This window comes from Cutaneotrichosporon oleaginosum (genome assembly GCF_008065305.1).
Source record: "Cutaneotrichosporon oleaginosum strain ATCC 20508 chromosome Unknown ATCC20508_contig06, whole genome shotgun sequence".
Taxonomy (NCBI): domain Eukaryota; kingdom Fungi; phylum Basidiomycota; class Tremellomycetes; order Trichosporonales; family Trichosporonaceae; genus Cutaneotrichosporon; species Cutaneotrichosporon oleaginosum.
In genome coordinates, this window is record NW_027072175.1 from 655181 (window position 1) to 673685 (window position 18505).

Consider the following 18505-nt stretch of genomic DNA (forward strand, 5'->3'; position numbering starts at 1 on the left):
GTCTCTCCGCCTCCCGCCGTGGGCTGCGTACACGATCGGCCTTCCGCCGGTGACGCCGGTGACGCCAGAGCGGTGGACGACGCTGCGGGGAAAAGTGTCGCCACTGCAAAGTGCACCGCCGTGCTGCGGATGGGCATGCATATAAGACTACGCCCTCTCTGTCTACTTGGCCGCAGTTTACGACCGAGTGTACGAACCCCATCTCTTCACGACCGCCACACTCGCCACTTGAAAGCGCCACACTCAAAAACCACTCCTCATCCATTAGCCACGCTCCGCAATGCGCTTCACGACCATCGCAGCCCTTGCAGCTGCCACGACCGTCTACGCACAGGACCAGTCCTCAGCTGTCGAGTCTAGTGCGCCCTCGCCATCTAGTGCAGGGTCGGGCCCGGCCTCTGTCTCTCCACCTCCCACTCCCGTCCAGTCTTCCCTCGGCGCCACCGCCTCCTCCGCTGGCAATGGCACCAGCCCGTCATCCGGCTCCGGTGCCGGCGGTGTCGGTGCTCTCAGCATTCTTCGGAACCTCTCCCCCCAGTGCCAGCAGGGCGTAATCGGCCTCTTCCTGGGTGGCGAATCCGCAAAGTGCCTGCAGGCCTCCACCCTCTTGCAGGCTCTAAGTGGCCAGGTTCCCTCCGGTGCGGGGCCGCGCCCCGGTGTCTCCGGCACGGCCATTGCTGCGACCTCCAAGGCTTCGACGGCGCTCATGTTCACGAGCTCCGGCCCCGTGCGCCGTCAGGAAGCCGTGACCTCAGCGGCCAGCGTTCTCAGCTCCGCCGTGAACTCCGCGAGCAACGTGGTTGTTACGGCCTCCCCCGTCATCTCGTCGAGTGCCGTTCCTGAAGGAACCGCACCCGCCGGTTCGCGCCCCACTGGCAACGCCAACTCAATCATTCCCGGCCTTGAGGTCTACCTTCAGCAGGCGTGCGCGGCCCCTGGATGCTCCAACTCCACTATCACCCAGATCGCTGAGACTGTTCTGAACTCGTGCCAGGTCGACCTCCAGGGCGCCGGCATCAGCAACGAGACGGTGCAGATTATTGCCCAGCTCTACCCGGCCGCTCGTGAGGCGGCTTGCCTCCAGACCACTGAGGCGCCGATCTACGACCCGACGGCCTTCGCTCCGTACCAGGAGGGCGGCGCCAACGGCACCTCTGGCTCCGGCACCGCGTCTTCTGCGATTCCCAGCGCTGCCACCTCCGGCCCTGTCAGCGCCTCGTCCATGGCTTCCCCCTCGGCCTCCATGATGAAGCGCCAGGAGCAGCAGGGCGCCCCTCCTGAAGGTGCTGCTGCCGTCCCGAGCGTCACTGCCTCGACGTCAGCTAGCCCCATGGGTGCCAACGCTACCGCCCCCGCCCCCACTGGCCCCATGAACGGCACCGCTGGCACCAACTCAACCATCCCCGCCGGTAACTCCACTGCGAACAGCACTTTCTGCGCCACCTCGCTCCTCAAGGGCCTCGAGGAGTGGCACGGCAAGAACCTGACCGTCACCGACGTCCTCCAGCTCGTGTTCAACTCGACTGAGCGCGCCAAGCTTAGCACCTACCCCGCCGCCAACCTCTGCAACGAGTGCGTGTACGCCGCCGTGTCCATCGCCGAGACCGGCGCCCCCTGGCTCCTCGAGCAGGAGGTTGCGCCCGACACCTCTTTTGAGGCTTGGTACGCTGCCACCTGCCCCGCCGCCAACGCCTCCATCTCGGCCAACGGCACCCTCCCCAACGGCGTGATGCCCACCGCAAAGAACAGCACCTTCGGCTTCCCCCTCACCTACACCAACACTACCGGCCAGGAGACCACCACCACCCCCAACGCGACCGTCACCCCCATCGGCCAGTCGGCGAATGGCACTGGCAACGGCACCGCGTCTGCCTGGCCCTGGCCTGAGTCGAGCGGCAACGCCACCGCGCCCCTGCCCACCGGTCCCGTGAATGGCACTGCGCCCACCCCTTCGGTATCCGACGCTGCCCCATCTGGCGCTGCTTCTTCGGACGCCGCCGCTCCTGAGCCCACCGCCGACGGCGAGACCGCTCCCGCGGCTGAGTCCTCGGCGGCCCCGGCTCGCCGCCACCTCCGCTTCGCCCGCGAGTACTAGATGAATCTTATGTATGTAGGCCCAATAGACTAGAGGGCATTCAATGAAATTCAAGTGCATGATTGTACAGGATGGCTATTCAGGGATGCGCTGCTACAGATCTCGCACTTAGTTATCTGGTGCTTCGCGAGGCGCATGGAAATCCTTGAGAGAAGTGCCACTTCAGACCGTGAGGCACTCGCCAGTCACTCCGGTTTACTCGGCCAGATTGCGCTGAGAGGGACTTGCGTCGTAGAAACCCAGCATGTGTAGGGCGCACTTGCACGCGAGGACGGAAGTGTATCTGGGGCAACTCCTATTCTCACGGGTCGCAAGGCGACGAAGCGTCGCCACGCGCCGCCGGGGGGCCTTTGTCTCCCAGCAGAGTGCACCCCTCAAAAATGGTCACTTCGCTTGCATGAATAGGGTTATCTGGCGTCGCGTGCGTCCTGGTCGTGGATACAGCAGATTTACACATACATGCTTCTATACTTCCATGCTGTACAAGTCCACTCCGCGTTGTTATGTTCAATGCTCCCACAGGTCTTCCGCCTCAACACTCTGGGGAACTCAACGCTCTCCTCTTCTATTCACTTAACCAGCACGCCCTGTGCAAACCCCATCACACCTCAACCCCTGGTCACTGCATCCGCGCTCGGCGCGCCTCGTCGCGCACGTCGGCGTCGGGGTGACGGCGCAGCTCCAGCAGCATCTCGCGCCGCCCCTCCGACCATTTCTCCTTCCCCCCTTCGCGCGCAATGAGTCCCACGGCGAAGATGCCTGCCACAGTCCCTCCGTCATCGATCAGGCCACGAGCGATTGTGTCCATGCCAGCAGGTGAGATGGCGCAGTGGTCGAGAATCTCGAGACGGAGTCGCAGCGCCATCAGCGGGCGATGGGAGAGGAGACGGACAAGGTCGCGCAGGTCCTCGAGAGCCTTGCCGGGGTCGTCGTAGTCGATCCGCGCCGCGCGCAGGCGAGCCGCGTGCGGCACAAAGTCCTCGTGCTCTGCCACAAGGGTCGCAACGGCATAGCTGGCCGCGGCGTGCGGTCCTCGTTGAAGGCTATCGCAGAGAGTCTTGAGGCGACGAACGGCTGGCAGGTCGCTGCCTTTGTCGTCGGACTCGTCTCCGTGGTCCAGAAGAGCCCGCGTGGCTTTGAGGAGACTCTCGGTGTCGCCCCACTGTACAAGCGATTGTACCGCTGCCTTCCATTCACTCTCGCGAGCGCTCATGTTGGTGGAGCTGTTGACAAGAGCGGAGCCCGCGTCCGGACTGTAGATTGCCCAGGCGGCCAATGCCTGCAATGCCCGACACTTGACGTCCATGTGCTCGTCCTTGGCGAGCCGGATGACGATCGGGGCGTAGCGGCGTCGCAACTCATGTGTGAAGTCAAGGGTGGAAACATCGCAGAGTGCCTGCTTGACAAAGGGCTCGTCAGCATCCACCGCCTTGTAGAGGATATCCCAGGCGGCTTCAACCGAGAGCATCGGCTTCACTGCGGAGAAGCAAGCGATGCGGGTGTCGCGGTGCAACTCTTCCGAGGCCATGAGATTGACAAGAAGCGGCATCGAGATGTTGAGCGGAAGCAGCGATACTGCCTGACGGGTGGCCTCCTTCTTCGATGTCACTTTCACGTCCTTGCGAGTGAGGAGATCCGTGAGATGTGGCGCTAAAATTGAGGGCCGGGTGCGGCTAGCCGAGCCGTAAGCTGCATATATCGCTACGCGCGCGCGATCACCGCCAGCCAAGCCGTAGAGAAGTCCTAGATCGGCGGGCGAAGACGATAGCACGCCAAGACTCGCCTCAACGATGTCCACTTCGTTGCGTTTGTCTGTCGCCAGGCTTCGAACGAGCTTCAGACCGCCCGGAATGTCCTTCAGGTACCGGATGATGCGCTTCTTTTCCCATAGCCCGCGTGATGAGCTCAAGGATCTCTCATACTTGGCGAGCAGCCTGGCCGCCTGTGCTGGCGTCCACAGCCTCACTGAGTGTGAGGACGGATAAAAGACCCATGGAAGCGCGTCGGCGCTTTTGAAGAGTCCGTTCGGCGGCGGGCCCAAAGCGCAATCGAGAAGATCTGTGCGAATGGTTGCAATGATCTCGGCCACAACGGGGATGGTGATACAGCTCCGATCGAAGGCAATGAGATCTGCCACACGGTCTCGACGAAGACTTTTCGGCTTGAGCCACAATTCGATGGCGGAGCGGACTGTGCTTTTGTTGCCCTTGCCGGTAATGGCCTTCCAAAGTGCATCCCATAGTCCGGGGAAGCTGTCTGCACGCTGAGACCTGGCGAACTCAAAGAGGATGGAATACTTGTGGATCACGGCTTCCTTCGCCATGTACGGCCTGTAAAAATTCCACAGCTTCACCCCGTGGCCTTGGCGAAGAGATTGGAGCTCTGGGAGTGGAGTGCTCTCGCCACGCTTGATAAGCATGTCGTAAATGACCTCCACCCATGCGACGTGAGGAGCCGAGTCCATGTGTGCGCTCAAAACGGCGGCAGCCATCCTCATAACATGATGCCGTTCGTAGGATGCGTCTCGCGCCTCGGTGGCATCCTTCAGGATGATCCTCAGATGTTCCAGAGCGTTCTCGTTCCACAAACGGGCGGGGACGCTCGCCAGAGCAGACAGGGCGGTTGCACGGACAGGTTGTTGCTCGTTGCGCAGTCGAGGCGCCGCCTCAACCGCTGCCGCAGTAAGAGCCTCCGAGCCCGCGACCTCAGCGTTGAGGATGTACCACCGCCATGCACTGCTGCGGTCGCTGGGGTCGGGGAGGCGTGTGCCCTTGAGGAAATCGTCTCGCACCTCCTCTGGTGGAAGATAGGCGAGGAGATGATACGGGGGCTTCGTCCCCTCTGCTGCCTGTTCGAACTCGACGATAGCTTTGCGCGCTAGATTGGCCAGATCAGGCCTGGGCAAGAGATTCTCGGAACCGTATCTAGTCAGCACAGACGCAGTGCTGCATCCCTCTTTGAGCAGCTCGAGGAGCTCAACCCGCTTTGATGGCGGAAAGCATCTGAAGAAGGCCAGATTGACCCAGACTACGCCCGACTCCCTGAGCGCTTCGATCAGCTCTTGAACAGAGGGAAGTGCAGAGCGCACCATCAGGCGACAACTGGTCGCGCTGTGGGTGAGGCGATGGAGTTGGTGGTGCTTTCGTAAAAGGCGGAAGGTGCGCTGAGGCTCGTGACGGAAGAGCATCGTCAGATAGTCATATGAAATGCCGAGAATCAGATTATGGGCCTCCACGATGTCGAGGGTGTCCTTCACTGTGGCTCCGCTCTTCTTAAGGCTGTTGAAAGCCGTGTCGTACTGCGACCACCAGGTAGAAGCCGAGATGCCGGCCTTGAGGCTTTCGTTGAGATCGGTGGCGAGGGCTTGGTGGAGTGTCTGTGGGTGCTCCCTCGCAAGTGAGCGCCATCCACGCGCCCGGTGGATGGCAGGGAGAAGGGAGGGAAGAAGACGGCGAACGACTGGCTCCGTGCACCAGCAGAGGATGCGGCGAGCCTCGTCATCACCCCACTCAGCGCGCACCGACTCCACGAGCTCGTCGGCGAGGACCGGGCGACCCTTGAGTTGACCGTAAAGCGAAAGGCGAACAACTTTAGGAGCGTCGCGCAGGGCGTCTTCGAGGGCAGAGTCGGGGAGGTGGCGGGCCAGCTTGAGCGCCAACCTCCGCACGGAGGGATTGAGGTCGGTGAGATGTCTGCTCGCCCAAGCTGTGTCTCTCGAGACGTAGGCGAGGGTGGCGGCAATACGCTGCTCATACCACCCCCCACGAGATTCGAGATCAGCAACGATGTCGGCGACGCCATTGCTGCGAGCGTAATGCGCGACTGTGCGTACACGGTCGGGGTGCGAGAGCGGCTCGACGCTGGCGAGGAGAACGTCTGCCATGGTGGAAGAGGAACGGGAAGGAGGGGGATTGGACAATACCTGGAGCAAATGGAAGGTGAAGAAGCAGTTAAGCAGGTTAGATCGACTCGAAAGCGAACGGTGACTCGATTGCCTTCTTACGGAATTAGGGGTGAATGGCAACCCCGGATGCTTACTTCCGGTCGCCGCTCACCACTCGTCAACAGCCAAGATTCCGTGATCATAGAGGCAAGCGGCCAACGACTCGATCTGATTTACCGACGTGGGCTCCGTAGTCAAACAGTGGCGCATGTGCACAGTGCCCACTCTTAGCCGTTCCAGCGATTGCGCACTGGTTACATGGTTACAGAACTACACAGCAAGGCCCACGGACGGAGGCATGGACAAATGTACATGCTACGTCAAAGATTGGCGGCCTTGGGGTCTAGACATTGATGCTCTTGGTCTCCTGATGACCAGGAGACTCGTGCGGCCCATTGCGTCCGATCCGCCCCTCGCCATCTCCCTCATCGTCACCCTCACCCTCCTCGATCTCCTCGGCGCGCTTGCGCGTTGCCCACCAGCTCGCGTTGAGGAGTGCAGCCCTGCCGTCAGCTACGACTACTTTGGGACGTACGCAACAAACTCTGGCATAACAGCCAGCACGTTCTCGACCGCGACGAACTCGGTCGTGAACCCGTTCGCGTCGTAGTTGTGCGCGTTGTAGTAGCTGAGCTTCCAGATCGCGCTTTGGAGGACGCCGAAGACGCCACGTACGATGAGAAAGACCCCGATGGTGCCGAAGGTGAAGCAGGCGGTGCGCGCGAGGCGGCCGAGGTGTGCCCGCACCGTTTTGCGGTACGCGTTGGCGACGAAGGCGACCCACAGCAGCGTGAGGATCAGGAAGACGGCCTGGCCGGCGGTGCGGAAGCCTTTGGACATCCGCAGCCGCTTCGCTGCCTGCTCGGGCGTGTACCCGTTCGCTTCGGCGTCCATCGCGCCGACCATCAGCGAGCCACCAGTAATGATGAGAGCGCTGGGGTTAGAGAGTTCTGGGGTTGTGGGTTGTGAGCTCAGCCGAGGCTGTATGCTCGACGAGAGCAGACACTCACTTGGCGGGGATGAGCCAGGAGTCGACGATCATAATCACGTTGTCCTTGGTGTAACGCCACGGCGCCCAGAGCGGTGCCCACGACCAGATCTCCAAGGAGCGCTGCCACGTCCTCTTCTCCTCTTTGAGCTTGCCCAGTCGCGAGCGGTGGAAGTTCCGCAGCTCGTAGTGCCGTAGGAAATAGTACGACGCAATTGTGAGCGAGAAGTAGCCCTCGGCGCCGAGGATGAGGTAGGCGACGAAGACGTCCGTGTTCCGCCACAGGAGGACGCCGAAGGCGACGCCGCACGCCTGTCGTCAGCGATGCACGCCGCGGGGACTCGGAAGGCGGGCGGCTCACCTGCGACGCGACGCGGATCGCGCAGTGCAGAAAGAGAATGGTGAAGCGCGACTTCCACTTGAACCGCTTGGTCGCGTACATCCAGGACATATACACGAACATGGCGGCGTACAGGATGCCGAAGACGAGGGCAGCCGCCGCAACCTTGCCAAAGGCCATGGTGGGGGTGGGCGGGTTGTGTCGAACGTAGTTGAGGCGAGATGCGAAAGGAGCTCGAGATGAAGCGGAAGCGAGCGGCGTGGAGGCGGAAAGGTGGAGTGAAGGCTCGTGGTGAGCGGATCGCGATATTTAAACTGCAAGCTTCTTTTTGTTAGATTCCCCTTATCTCGGTACCTGTCGGTTCCGGCACCGCCCTCGCGTCAGTCGGTAGAGTTGCTGGCGCCGCCGTGACCACCCACCGAGCCAGACATCGGCGCGTGCCTAGTGTAGTAGTGCAAGTCATCGCGGCCCAGGACACGGTAGCGGACTTGAGTCACGGGTGCGGCAACTCGGCGATGGCGGTGCGGTATGCGGTATGCGGAGACGAGCCGAGTGGCGATGACGCAACGGCGCTCGGCTGGCTCGGCTGCGGACAATCTGATCTGCGCCGCAACTATCGGGGTGTTGCGCGCGTTGCGGCCAAGCGACTTGGCGGGATCAGCAAGCACCGCGGAACGCCGATCCGCCGATCCCGCTTGCAAGTCTTGTTGACGAGCATGTGGCGCCAGCGAGCGCCATCCTCGTCATTGCGAGAGATCGCCATGCCCAGCTTATTGTGCGGAAAGATCGCCATGCCGGACGGGAATAGATAAATTGTGAGACAAAAGGTCCATTCCGGACATGATGCAGTGCATGCAGGCGAGAGGAAGCGACGGGACGCGTCGTGTCCTCCGGGGCTACGAGTCGGTGAGACAAGCATGACTTTGTGTCCTGTTATTCTTACATCATATCGGTTCCGGGAAGGTTGGGTGTGTCGCGGCGTCTATTGATAGCCATGGGACTCTGAACTTTCAGAACATGTCCACACTTCAGCGGGTTAGCGGGGCTGTCCAGCCAGAGCGCGGGTTGTTTCGGTTTAGCAGGCTTCCGTGCTGGAGATCATGGGGCTGGACAGGCCAAGCGCCAACCTCTCGCCCAAATGCCAGCAGAGCACTCAACATATCAAGCAGTGCCTACCGTCGTCCACAGGGTGACAGAAGCACTCACCATATGGATCAGTGCCTCCTGTCGCCTAAAAGTCAACAGATCACTGCTCAGCCGGTTGCGCCATGAGAACGTCCACCGCGGTGCTCGTGGCGCAGGCGCAGAAACAGCTCGGGCACGCGTCTCCGTACCTGCTGCACTCAGCAGCGATCATCCGCGCAGAGTTCTGACTTGAGTCGAACTCCAAACTCGAGTCGAACTCCAAACAAACCAACCACAGCACGTGATAAACTGAACATGTGACCGGCATCACCGGTCAGCTGCTCTCAGCCGGCGATCCTCATACACGTGATGATCTGTTGTCATGTTTGGTTCTGTCCTCAGCCGCGGCTCCCGTATCTCCCTCCTCCAAACCCGAGCGCGTCAACCGGCCGAATTGTCGATTCGATCCGCGGCAAGTGCACGAGTCGATGAAACCCTACCTTGCCGCGTGCAGGAAGCGTGAATGATTTGTCTGTTTGCCGCGGCGTGGCGTGTATTTCCCGGCACCTGCGCCAAATCTCATGTGCCTCAGCCACACAATCCAGTAGCACATGACGCGCATCAATAGTTTCTTATCGTGACGGACGGCTGTTGACCTGATTCCGCCGTACTTTACTCACGAGGAAGGCAGCCTCGACACGCAAGTAGGTCGCACTTAATATTTGACTTCATAGTAACCCAATACAAACATGGCTCAGATAATCGCGAAGACAGTTCTGCCTCCACCCACCCGCAGCCCCCAGACGCCACAGCGGACTTCCACTGCAGCAACTGGCTGTGAGCATGCGTACGGAGGCGGCAATGTACCATGTACCTCACCTGCTGTAGGCGTTGCCGGGTGCGCGGTCGGTGTCCCAAGGCTGCCCAGTTTCGAGACGGAGTGATGCAGAGAGCTGCAGCTCACGGCCGCTGGAAGACCAAGCGAGGTGGTCTTCACAACTCACCGACCCTGCCAATCATAGTTCCATCTCACCCACAGCAAAGCTTTCCTCGTCGCGCCGGCGCTCATCAGCCTCCTCAGATGAGCTCTGCGCACGACCTGGCTCCTCTGCGTCCCCTGCACTGCCACCACGACCACCGCGGACATCCGAGTCTGGAAGACGGAAGGAGGTCGCACGCGTGCCCGGAGTTCCAAACAGACCGCCGCCACTTGACGAGCCGAACACAGCACCGCCGCTGGGGCCTCCAAACATACCACCACCCGGCATACGCATACGTGCGTTCAGCGACAGGGCTCGATTAGGGATGGGCGAGGCGCCTGTAGGAGTCGAGGCAGGGTGGAAGTGGAGACCGCCTACGTCCGGAAGGGAGCCAACCGAGGCTGGTGTCGTAGGACCACCAACAGACGATACAGACGTGCGGCGACCGGGATTGCTGATGCCCATGGGGCTGGTGTGGCTGTTCTCGAGGCCCAAAGAGTTGGGGTGCGGCGATGCATCGTGACCCATGGAAGAGGTCGAGTCCGATGCGGGACTCGACCTGCGTTCATTGGCAGCCGGCACGTTGCCAAAGTCGCGGAAGGATCCAGGAGAAAGAGGTGAAGCGTGTGAGCGAGGAGAGCGTACAGATGGAAGGTCACGAGTGGCCGACTTGGCCGACCGTAGGACGGCGTGGTTCGGCTCTGGAGAGAGTGCCATGGGCCACAGCGACTTATCCGTGGGGAGCGAGCGACCGCTGTCAGGGTTGATGTGGGAGAGGATGGCAGCCGCCTCGAGCAACTGGACCTGCTGATGCTTGCTCATGCTAATCTGGTTCGTGTCCCGCCAATGGGGAGAGTGTTCCCAGCGATGCTTGACTAGACATGACGGGTGGCGGTATTCCTTTGAACACGTCTCGCACTTGAAGATCATGCCCTTCCTTCTCCCTTTGACGCCTCCAGAGCCCGTCCCGAGAGCGAGCTTCTCCCAGTCAAGTTTGTTGCCGTTCTGGTCAGTCTCGTCCATGTCCATATCCAGCTCGGCGCTGCCACTGCGGCTGCGTGATTGGTCGTCGTCGTCCTCGTCACCGTCAAATGACATGTCCAGCTCCATATCGTCCGTCTGGACAACGGGTGGGGGGTTGAGCTGACGTGCGCCCCCTGTCAGTCCCCGAGCGGGGAGCGAGGCAGCAACAGAGGCCTGCACGGGGGCCTGGCGAGTGGAAGTTGTGCGCGATTGGGCCGGGCGGCGGCCGTCCACCTTGGCAAAGTCGTACAGCGCTGGGAGACCACCAGTATTTGCCGCGTTAGAGGAGCGACGGACAGGGATAGGGCTCGCGCTGGTCATCGAGGTTGACAGAGTGGGACGACTGTCATTAATATGCAGCTCTCCAGGTCCATTATGAAGATCACTCACGTGTCCTTGACCAGGTTGGAGTCTCCTGTAAGGCCCAACTTGCCGCGACCCAAGGTTACATGGGTCGAGGAACTCATTCGGCGAGCCTTGGTAGGCTGATTTGCCGAGGAGCTGGTACCAAGATGGCCATTGGCAATGGCAGGACGCGTAGAGGTGAGATAAGACGGGTTGGGCACGGACGCGGGCTCCGCTCCGTGCAGCTTGGCCGTGCCGACCGAGGGGCTACCGTCGGCGGAGGCTCCGCTTGCGAGGGAGAGAAGATCTAAGACGGGTGTCAGAAGCAAGGAAGGAAGGCGACAAGTGGTCGGAGCGATGAGGAGCCAAAAAGATGGCACATCGCTAGAACATCAAGTTGCGACTTACCAAAGGCATGAGAGTGCATCTCGCCACCATCCCTTCCGACTTCACAGGTGGGGAGGAAGCTGGGGTGGATCAAGTCAGACCTTGATGTTGGGGGTGAGGTGACATTTGGTAGTTCGGCGGACTGCATCGTGTCGGAGGAACGGACAGCCGACAAAAGTCAAGAGGAGTTGATGGGTGGTGGGCAAGGTTCAGAGTTCGCGGCGGGGGGGGGGGGGGGGGTGGACGCGTCGTAGCCGGTGGCGGATGATAGCCGCCCGGAAGAAAAGGGCGTTGAGAGAAGAGGCGGATGACGCAGAGGAGGGGGGTTTATGATGGGAGGGAGAGTGATGGAAGGCGACGATATTTGGAAAGTTGACGAAAGACCAAAAGTCGAGTGTCAGCGATGATGGGGACAAAGCAAGGTGCAAGGGGCGGCAGCGTGGAATAAAGTGGATTGAGTGAGGTCGAGAACGAGGGCGGAGCGTGGCAGCCCCTTGTGTGGTATGACCCGACCTTGTGGACTGAGTAATGGGTGTGTAATGTGTCTAATGGGCCTAATGGGTCCCGCCCGTGGTTGCCCGCCCGCGCCCCCCGCGCCCTCCGCGTCGCGCTCATGGCCCATGGCCCAAGCGAAATCCCGATGTCGCCAGACTTTTTTGGGTGAAGCCCCTCTAAGGATCACCGGCCTCCGGGCGGCTATACACCACCCAGGCACTATTATTCCCCTCTTCTCTCCATCTCCCCATACCACACCCCCAGCCACGCCAGCCATGCCTCCCATGCCACCCGGAAGTCTACCAGCCTTGGCACAAACTTACGTTCGCAACAGGCGATCTCCAATGCGAGAACGCATCTTGACTTGCCACCGGCACCGGCGCCATTGGTTCTGCGTTTGGCAAGATACGGAACGAGGTGAGGCTATGCAGGCAATGGCGTGTGGCGGAAGCTGAGTAAGTTGGCGTATTCAGGTGAACTGGGCGGCCAGCGGATTGGGGGGAGGGGGGCGGTGGGTGTGGGTGGGGAGGGGAGGGGACTGGGGGGTTTAGGGCGGTAGGGGTGGACGCGGGGCTCACTTGAGATGTCGAGGGAGCAGCTGAATTGTGGAAGGGTAGATGGCAGGTGAGATGAAGAGATGAAGAGATGGAGAGATAAAGAGAGTGATGCGAAAAGAGATGCTGGAAGAAGTGCGCGCGAGACGAGGACAAAGAATGTTAGTGACTCTCTATGCTCCTTGTGTAATAATGACAAAGCTGTGGAAGGGGGGGCTGTGAAAGAAGGATGGGTGGAATGGGTGGCCGCCGGGGTCGCGCGGGTGACTCGGTGTCGGCAGCATCGGCAACATGCACCCAGGCTCACCCAGGCTCACTCAAAACTCCTAGCATGTGGGAATTGTGGGCACTCTCTACCCTGCTCCCCCGCAAGTACGCCCGCATGTCCCTCGGCAGGCACTTGTCAATCCCCCTTGCAGTCTATAGCCGGACACGTGAGATTTGATTCCATCTGTGTGAGGCCAGTGAGGCACTTTCCCCCTCCCCCCCCCCCCATCTACCTCACACTTCATCACAATGGTAGTCCCACGATCACTGTCCTCTTCGATGCTCATACTTCACTCTTGCGATTGCGGCCTCTTGCCACTGTGGCGGTGCGAACTGTTGTGGCGGTATCGGATCACGTGCGCGCGCCACGTGTCGTATATCCCCTGACGAGTGATTTTCCGCAGCACCCACCAAACCTCTCACTCGATCACTCGGCTCCTTCTCCACTCCATTCCTCCATCTGCCTTCTGTGCAATAAGCATAGTGGCGGACCTCTGCAAAACATTGCGAGCTGGCTACAAGCTATAACGCTGCGATCTTGATGGGCGGCGGCATCGCGACATCGCAGACGTAGGCCCGTTTCAGTGCCTCGGGCCTCAAGGCGCAAGGCGTCGCTTGTCACTGTTTCACCCCGCCGCTGTTTGGCGATACCACTCAGGCACTGGCGTCGGCGAAGATCTACGCAATACGTCTCTGCATGACGCATGAGTGTGGTGTGTTTTGACCCTCCCGAATCGGTGATGATTCACGCTCCAGCCTCAGCCCCGCTGCCACCCGGCAGGTACGGTGGTCAATCAGACGCAGCAGACAGATCTCAGCCGGCTGCAGCCGGATCTGCGCCCACGAAGTGGCAGTCCCTCTCTGCCACTTTCGGATACCGGCTGCGTTGTCACTACAGCGGGACCCCATCCCCACTGCCCTGCATTCCCGACGTCTGCCGTCCCAATCTGTGACGCGTTTGCCGTGGTCTGGGTGCCGCATCCTTGGCCAATCCCGCATGACTACTATGACAGACTGTCGCCGAGAACGCCGACCCTGCCTGGCGAGCTGAATCCGCCGACCGACCATCGCCGTGGTGGTGGTTGGATAATAGGATAAGGATCGCATGCCATTTGGGCAGACGGGACATCGTTCGAAATTTCGAACGCACGCAAATCACATCAGGGCGTGCCCAAGAGAAACAGGGTCGTCGGGCACGCAGTCGGGCACTCGCACGCACTCGGACATCCCGAGCGAGGGTGGGGCACTGCGCCCGCCGAGCCCTGAGGTGTGCGGGGAGCAGTAGTCCGTCGACACGTGTCAGGCGGGGGAGCCGGGGCGGCCGACCAGCCGAGCGGGGTCCGTCGTTGTGGAGAAGTGTGCTTGACGATATGGTTGGGCATGTCCCCCGGCCCTTGTGCCTGCGGCGTTCCTGCTGTCTGCTGGTCGACTGAGTGGGCCAAAAGATAATCTCACCACTGTGAGTCGAACACAGGACCTGCGGATGTATACTCTCTTTCGAGAGGCTAGGTATCAGATTACAGTCCGACGCTCTACCAACTGAGCTATGGTGAGGGTGAATGTTGCTAACTGACACAAGCTCCGTTGCATATACAGCCATTGCTCGCCTTGCGTCGGTCATGGTGGATCGGTCTTCATTCCGCCGAACCATGCCGTGATCGGCATCCCACATCACAACATCGCAGCATCACATCATCAACGATGGGCGACAACTCACAGCCCGTTCAGGCGGCACCGCCACCACCGCGCAACCTCCGCTCCCCGCTAGACAGCTATGCGCCGTCGCGCCGCGAGCCCCTCCTCCCCTCCTCGCTAAGTCCGCGCCAAGCGCGAGCGAGCTACTGGACGCTGCTGTGGTTCCCGGTCGTCATCATTCTCTGCGTCCTCTTCACAGAATATGCATGGCCCACGCTGGAATTCCCCATGCCGCCGGATGAGCGGCCTTCATCTCCTGCGCGCCCCTCGGCTTCAGTGGACGGGTCCTCGCCCCTCGATTCCATCCTCTGGAAACGCTGCATCGACCTCCTGCCCGTCCCGAAGGGAGTTTATGCCGGCCGCCTGGACCGCCTCGTTGCTCAGCTGAACAAGGCGCACCCGGCCGTATGGGTTGCCGAGCCGGGCGCGAGCGTAGAGTACCTCCTCGGTGCCTTCGGGGCGGGCTCGTGGTCGCCGAGCGAGCGGCCGTTCCTCGTCGCCGTCGCGTCTACCAATAACAAGCCAGAGGTTATCATCCTAACGCCGCGGTTCGAGGAGGCGCGGGCGCGCCAGCGAGAGATTTCCGGCGAAGTGAATGTGCGCTGGCTGCCCTGGGCCGAGAGCGAGTCGCCGTACGCGGTGCTCATGCGCGATGTGGGGCGCGACCGCGCGCTCATCGTCGACGGCGCGGTGCGCACGTTCATCTCAGACGGGCTCCGCACCGCGAGCCACTCTAAAGATGCCGATACGTCCAAGGTGGTCGCTGCTGTGCGTGCCCTCCGCGAAATCAAGGAGGAGCGGGAGATCGAGCTCATGCGCTGCGCCAACGCTTTCACATTGCACGCCATCCGCCAGACCCGAGCCAAGATGCACATCGGCATCAGCGAGAGCGCGACGCGCACGATCCTCTACGACGAAATGAAGTACCTCGGACTGGGTGACTACGGCGCGCTCGTCCTCTTCGGCGGTGAGCTTCTCGTCCATCTGTGCTGATACAGAAAATGCCGCTCTCCCACATGGAAGCGGCACCGACCGCTTCCTCCAGGCAGACGAGCTGGTGCTCATCGACGCAGGCGGCAAGTGGGGTGGCTACGTCAGCGACATAACGCGCACTTTCGCGCTGCCGGGCAGCGCGATCAGCGACGAACACCGCGAAGTGTGGGAGATTGTGCGTCGCGCCCAGCTCGCCCCCGCCAGCCTCTTGCGATTGCTGGAGCTGGCGGACCGGCCGCAGTACTCGTGGCTGGACGACCGGGCGCGCGAGACGATCAAGAAGGGCATGGCGGCGCACGGCGTGCCCCCCGCCCGCGACCCGGATTACACGACGTTCACGCACCGTCTGGGACACGGGATCGGGCTCGAGGGCCACGAGAGCCCGTACGCCGTCCAGGGCGATGCGGGTGACCGCCTCGTCCTCCCCGGCCACACGTTGACGTTCGAGCCCGGCGTGTACATTCCCAAGGGGAGCGAGGTGGGGGATAAAGACGTGCGCGGGCTCGGCGTGCGCCTCGAAGATGTCGTGGTTATTCGCGAGGATGGCCAGGGCCGTTTGCGCGCCGAGTGGCTCACGGGGCCTGTACAGAAGTGGGGCGATATCTAGCGGATAGAGATCGCATGTATTGTACCCAGCATCCACTCTTGGTCCTACCCTCAAAGTCTCCGAGGTGTTAGAGGATGCTAACATTCACCAGTATAGTCCAGCCCAGCCTTCCACCAACAAGACCAACACCAACACTAGTGGTGAAACGGTATCATTCATGCTTGCCATGCATGAGGCAGGGGTTCGACTCCCTTCTAGTGTACAGTTGGCTTGTCAGCAGCTCTTCGGAGTTCAGAACACTTTTGGTCCCCGCTTAGCGAAGCAGTGCCCCCTATGTGGGGAAGCGGGGAGATTGCTGGGCGCGCTCTCGCATTAAGCGCGCCAGTATCTGTTATCTGCATGGTCCTCGGCGACGCGCTCCCCGCAGTGACTACGAGCTTTGAGCGACACTTCCAAATACTGCCACTTGAGACTGCGCCACAGTCAGAATAGAATGGATGACGTCGGTCGGTGGAGGCTGATCAGATACCACGAACTCGAGCAGCCATATGTCTTCCCTTGTCTTCACAACCCACAATGCTTCCACTTCGTCTCGGATATCGCTCTCTTCGCCCCTCACTTCGAGGGCTAGCGACAACAGCAATGGCAGCAAACGACGGCCGCGGCGTCACATCCTACACCTACAACGCCGATGGGAGCGTGACGCACAAGAGGGGTTCAGGAAGACTAGACGCCCCTCTGAGCGTAGAGGAGGCCGGGGATGAGGTGTGTGAGTCCCTCCCCTCCCTGCTCACTTCTCCATGTATCTCGCGTCTCTGTCCCCGTGGGAGTCAGCTGATCCCAGGGCGTACCGCCGCCGGCACTGAGGCCTACCTCGTCCGCAAGCTCGCGCATCACGAGTACACCAACGCCGCGCTAGATGCGGCGCAGGCGCGCGCAGACGAGGAAGGTATGCCGCGAATCGCCATCCCAAAGATGCTGGGGCAAATGCTGGCAATCTTGGCCAAGAGCATGCGCGCCGAGCGTGTGCTAGAAATCGGGACGCTTGCAGGGTGAGGCGGCGTCGAGCATCAGCAGCGAGTATACTGACATCAGTATCTCCACACACTACCTCGCCACTGCCCTGCCGGCACACGGCCAGATCGACACTATTGAGGCGTCTCCAGCCCACGCCAAAGTCGCGCAGGCTAACTTCCTCGCCATGGACACCTGCCCCTTTCCCACCACACATGTCGGGAAGGCGCTCAAACTTCTCCGCGATCCCGCAGGGCCATTCAAGGACCCGCCTGGAACTATGGAGGGCATGCCGGAGCCAGGCTACGACCTTGCATTCGTCGACGCTAACAAGGACGAGTACTTTGAGTACTTCCAAGAATGTTTGAGGCTGGTACGGAAGGGCGGCGTCATGGTGTTCGACAACGCCATCCGAAATGGACGGTGGGTCTTCCTTGGCCTTGTGGGGGACGCGGTGAAGCTGATTCCAGCATAGCTGTGCCTGATGGCACCAAGGTCGACCCAGATTGTTCGGGCTTGCGCAAGATGTACGACTGGATAGAGAAGGACGGTGGTAAGACTGTGCTTGCGAGCGCGATCCAGACGGTGGGGGACAAGAGCTGGGAGTGAGTCAAGCGCTGGGTAGGCTGACCACAGTGGTTTCGCGATCGTGTACAAGCTCTAGCGTTGCAAGATCCTAATGCATGTCGTCTACGGACTGGCTATAGATGTGAGTTTCGTCTTGGCGGTCGATCGGTGCTGTCACCGTTGTACTTCTAGTTCTTGCCCTTCTTCCCATTCCCGCCGCCACCACCACCACCACCACCACCACCTTCCCCCTCCTTGCCTTTCTTTTTATTTCCAGTGCCACCTTGCTGGTTAGGTCTAGCGATCGGCACGCCCTTGGGCATTGGCGCCGAGAAGTATTGGCCTTGGGCGTTCGGCAGACGTTCTCCATCCCATCCAAAGCCCATCCAGTTCTGCGTCCCCCACTGGGTCTCCTTCCACCCGACCCCAGCTTTCTTGTACTCTTCAAATGCCGGGAGATCGGGGTAGTGTACGCACACAGGATGCCCTACGAGCTGAGCGTGGAATGCGGCAGCCGCATCAGCTTTGGCGTGGTGTCGCGATTTGAAGTCGTCGAATTTGGGAAAGTACGTCGTCTGCTTTGGCGTGTCTGGCTCGAAGGAGGGGTAATACGAGTCGTGGTGCGTCCAGGAGCATTCAGAGGCGGGGGATGGAGCTCGAAGAGGTGTCTTCTGCGATGGGGGTGGGTTGTAGTCCCACGTGTCGTGGATTGGCTGGGCGTACATGCACGGGAAGAGGCAGGCCAGAAGGGAGCGACGCCGGAGTTGTGGAGGGGGTGGTGGCGGTGTGCTGGTGGGTGAAGGATGGCATGAGGCATCGACGGGTTTGGGGAGAGGGAGTGGTTTCGGCGCCGTTGGCTCGGGTGTGGGGAGTAATCTACGCTCTGGCTTGTCCGTGTCAGGTAATGTGCTTTCCTTCTTCTCGTCAGTGTTGCCCGGGGCATGGGCGCCGGCATCCGTCTGGTTTGGGTTGACTCCGGCACCGCCCTGCTGGTCTGCCTTGTTGACGGGCTTCGGTGCGCCACCGGACTGTTTACCGGCCTTCTTGCCCCAGGCAATGCGCACCCCCTCGCTGCGCGATAGGCCTATCGGCATGGTTCTGGGGTGTCGATAGGTGCTTCTACGAGAGTGGCAAGTAGGCTGCGTTT

General features: G+C 61.0%; 7 protein-coding genes across 7 annotated transcripts; 2 read left to right on the forward strand and 5 right to left on the reverse strand.

Moving 5' to 3' along the window:
• Nucleotides 1-280: 280 nt before the first annotated feature.
• On the forward strand, nucleotides 281-2095 carry COLE_06692 (uncharacterized protein; the record flags this gene model as incomplete). Its single annotated transcript, XM_018427229.2, has 1 exon — nucleotides 281-2095. The coding sequence occupies one exon, from the start codon at nucleotides 281-283 to the stop codon at nucleotides 2093-2095; it is 1815 nt and encodes a 604-aa protein (XP_018279905.1).
• Nucleotides 2096-2714: 619 nt separating this feature from the next.
• COLE_06693 (uncharacterized protein) lies at nucleotides 2715-3623 on the reverse strand (the record flags this gene model as incomplete). Its single annotated transcript, XM_018422794.2, has 1 exon — nucleotides 2715-3623. One exon carries the CDS (start codon nucleotides 3621-3623, stop codon nucleotides 2715-2717), a length of 909 nt encoding a protein of 302 aa, XP_018279904.1.
• Nucleotides 3624-6381: 2758 nt separating this feature from the next.
• On the reverse strand, nucleotides 6382-7546 carry COLE_06694 (uncharacterized protein; the record flags this gene model as incomplete). Its single annotated transcript, XM_018422793.2, has 4 exons — nucleotides 6382-6541; nucleotides 6574-6972; nucleotides 7049-7338; nucleotides 7388-7546. The coding sequence occupies 4 exons, from the start codon at nucleotides 7544-7546 to the stop codon at nucleotides 6382-6384; spliced, it is 1008 nt and encodes a 335-aa protein (XP_018279903.1).
• A 433-nt stretch (nucleotides 7547-7979) lies between these two features.
• On the reverse strand, nucleotides 7980-8285 carry COLE_06695 (uncharacterized protein; the record flags this gene model as incomplete). The annotated part of the gene is made up of 1 exon (XM_018427228.2): nucleotides 7980-8285. The coding sequence occupies one exon, from the start codon at nucleotides 8283-8285 to the stop codon at nucleotides 7980-7982; it is 306 nt and encodes a 101-aa protein (XP_018279902.1).
• A 1222-nt stretch (nucleotides 8286-9507) lies between these two features.
• Nucleotides 9508-11374, reverse strand: COLE_06696 (uncharacterized protein; the record flags this gene model as incomplete). Its single annotated transcript, XM_018422792.2, has 3 exons — nucleotides 9508-10837; nucleotides 10885-11146; nucleotides 11248-11374. The coding sequence occupies 3 exons, from the start codon at nucleotides 11372-11374 to the stop codon at nucleotides 9508-9510; spliced, it is 1719 nt and encodes a 572-aa protein (XP_018279901.2).
• Nucleotides 11375-14243: 2869 nt separating this feature from the next.
• On the forward strand, nucleotides 14244-17455 carry COLE_06697 (uncharacterized protein; the record flags this gene model as incomplete). Its single annotated transcript, XM_018425978.2, has 8 exons — nucleotides 14244-15204; nucleotides 15236-15813; nucleotides 15929-16049; nucleotides 16418-16546; nucleotides 16622-16829; nucleotides 16873-17214; nucleotides 17262-17396; nucleotides 17428-17455. 8 exons carry the CDS (start codon nucleotides 14244-14246, stop codon nucleotides 17453-17455), a joined length of 2502 nt encoding a protein of 833 aa, XP_018279900.1.
• Nucleotides 17456-17546: 91 nt separating this feature from the next.
• COLE_06698 (uncharacterized protein) lies at nucleotides 17547-18452 on the reverse strand (the record flags this gene model as incomplete). The annotated part of the gene is made up of 1 exon (XM_018427227.2): nucleotides 17547-18452. The coding sequence occupies one exon, from the start codon at nucleotides 18450-18452 to the stop codon at nucleotides 17547-17549; it is 906 nt and encodes a 301-aa protein (XP_018279899.1).
• Between the last annotated feature and the right edge of the window lie 53 nt (nucleotides 18453-18505).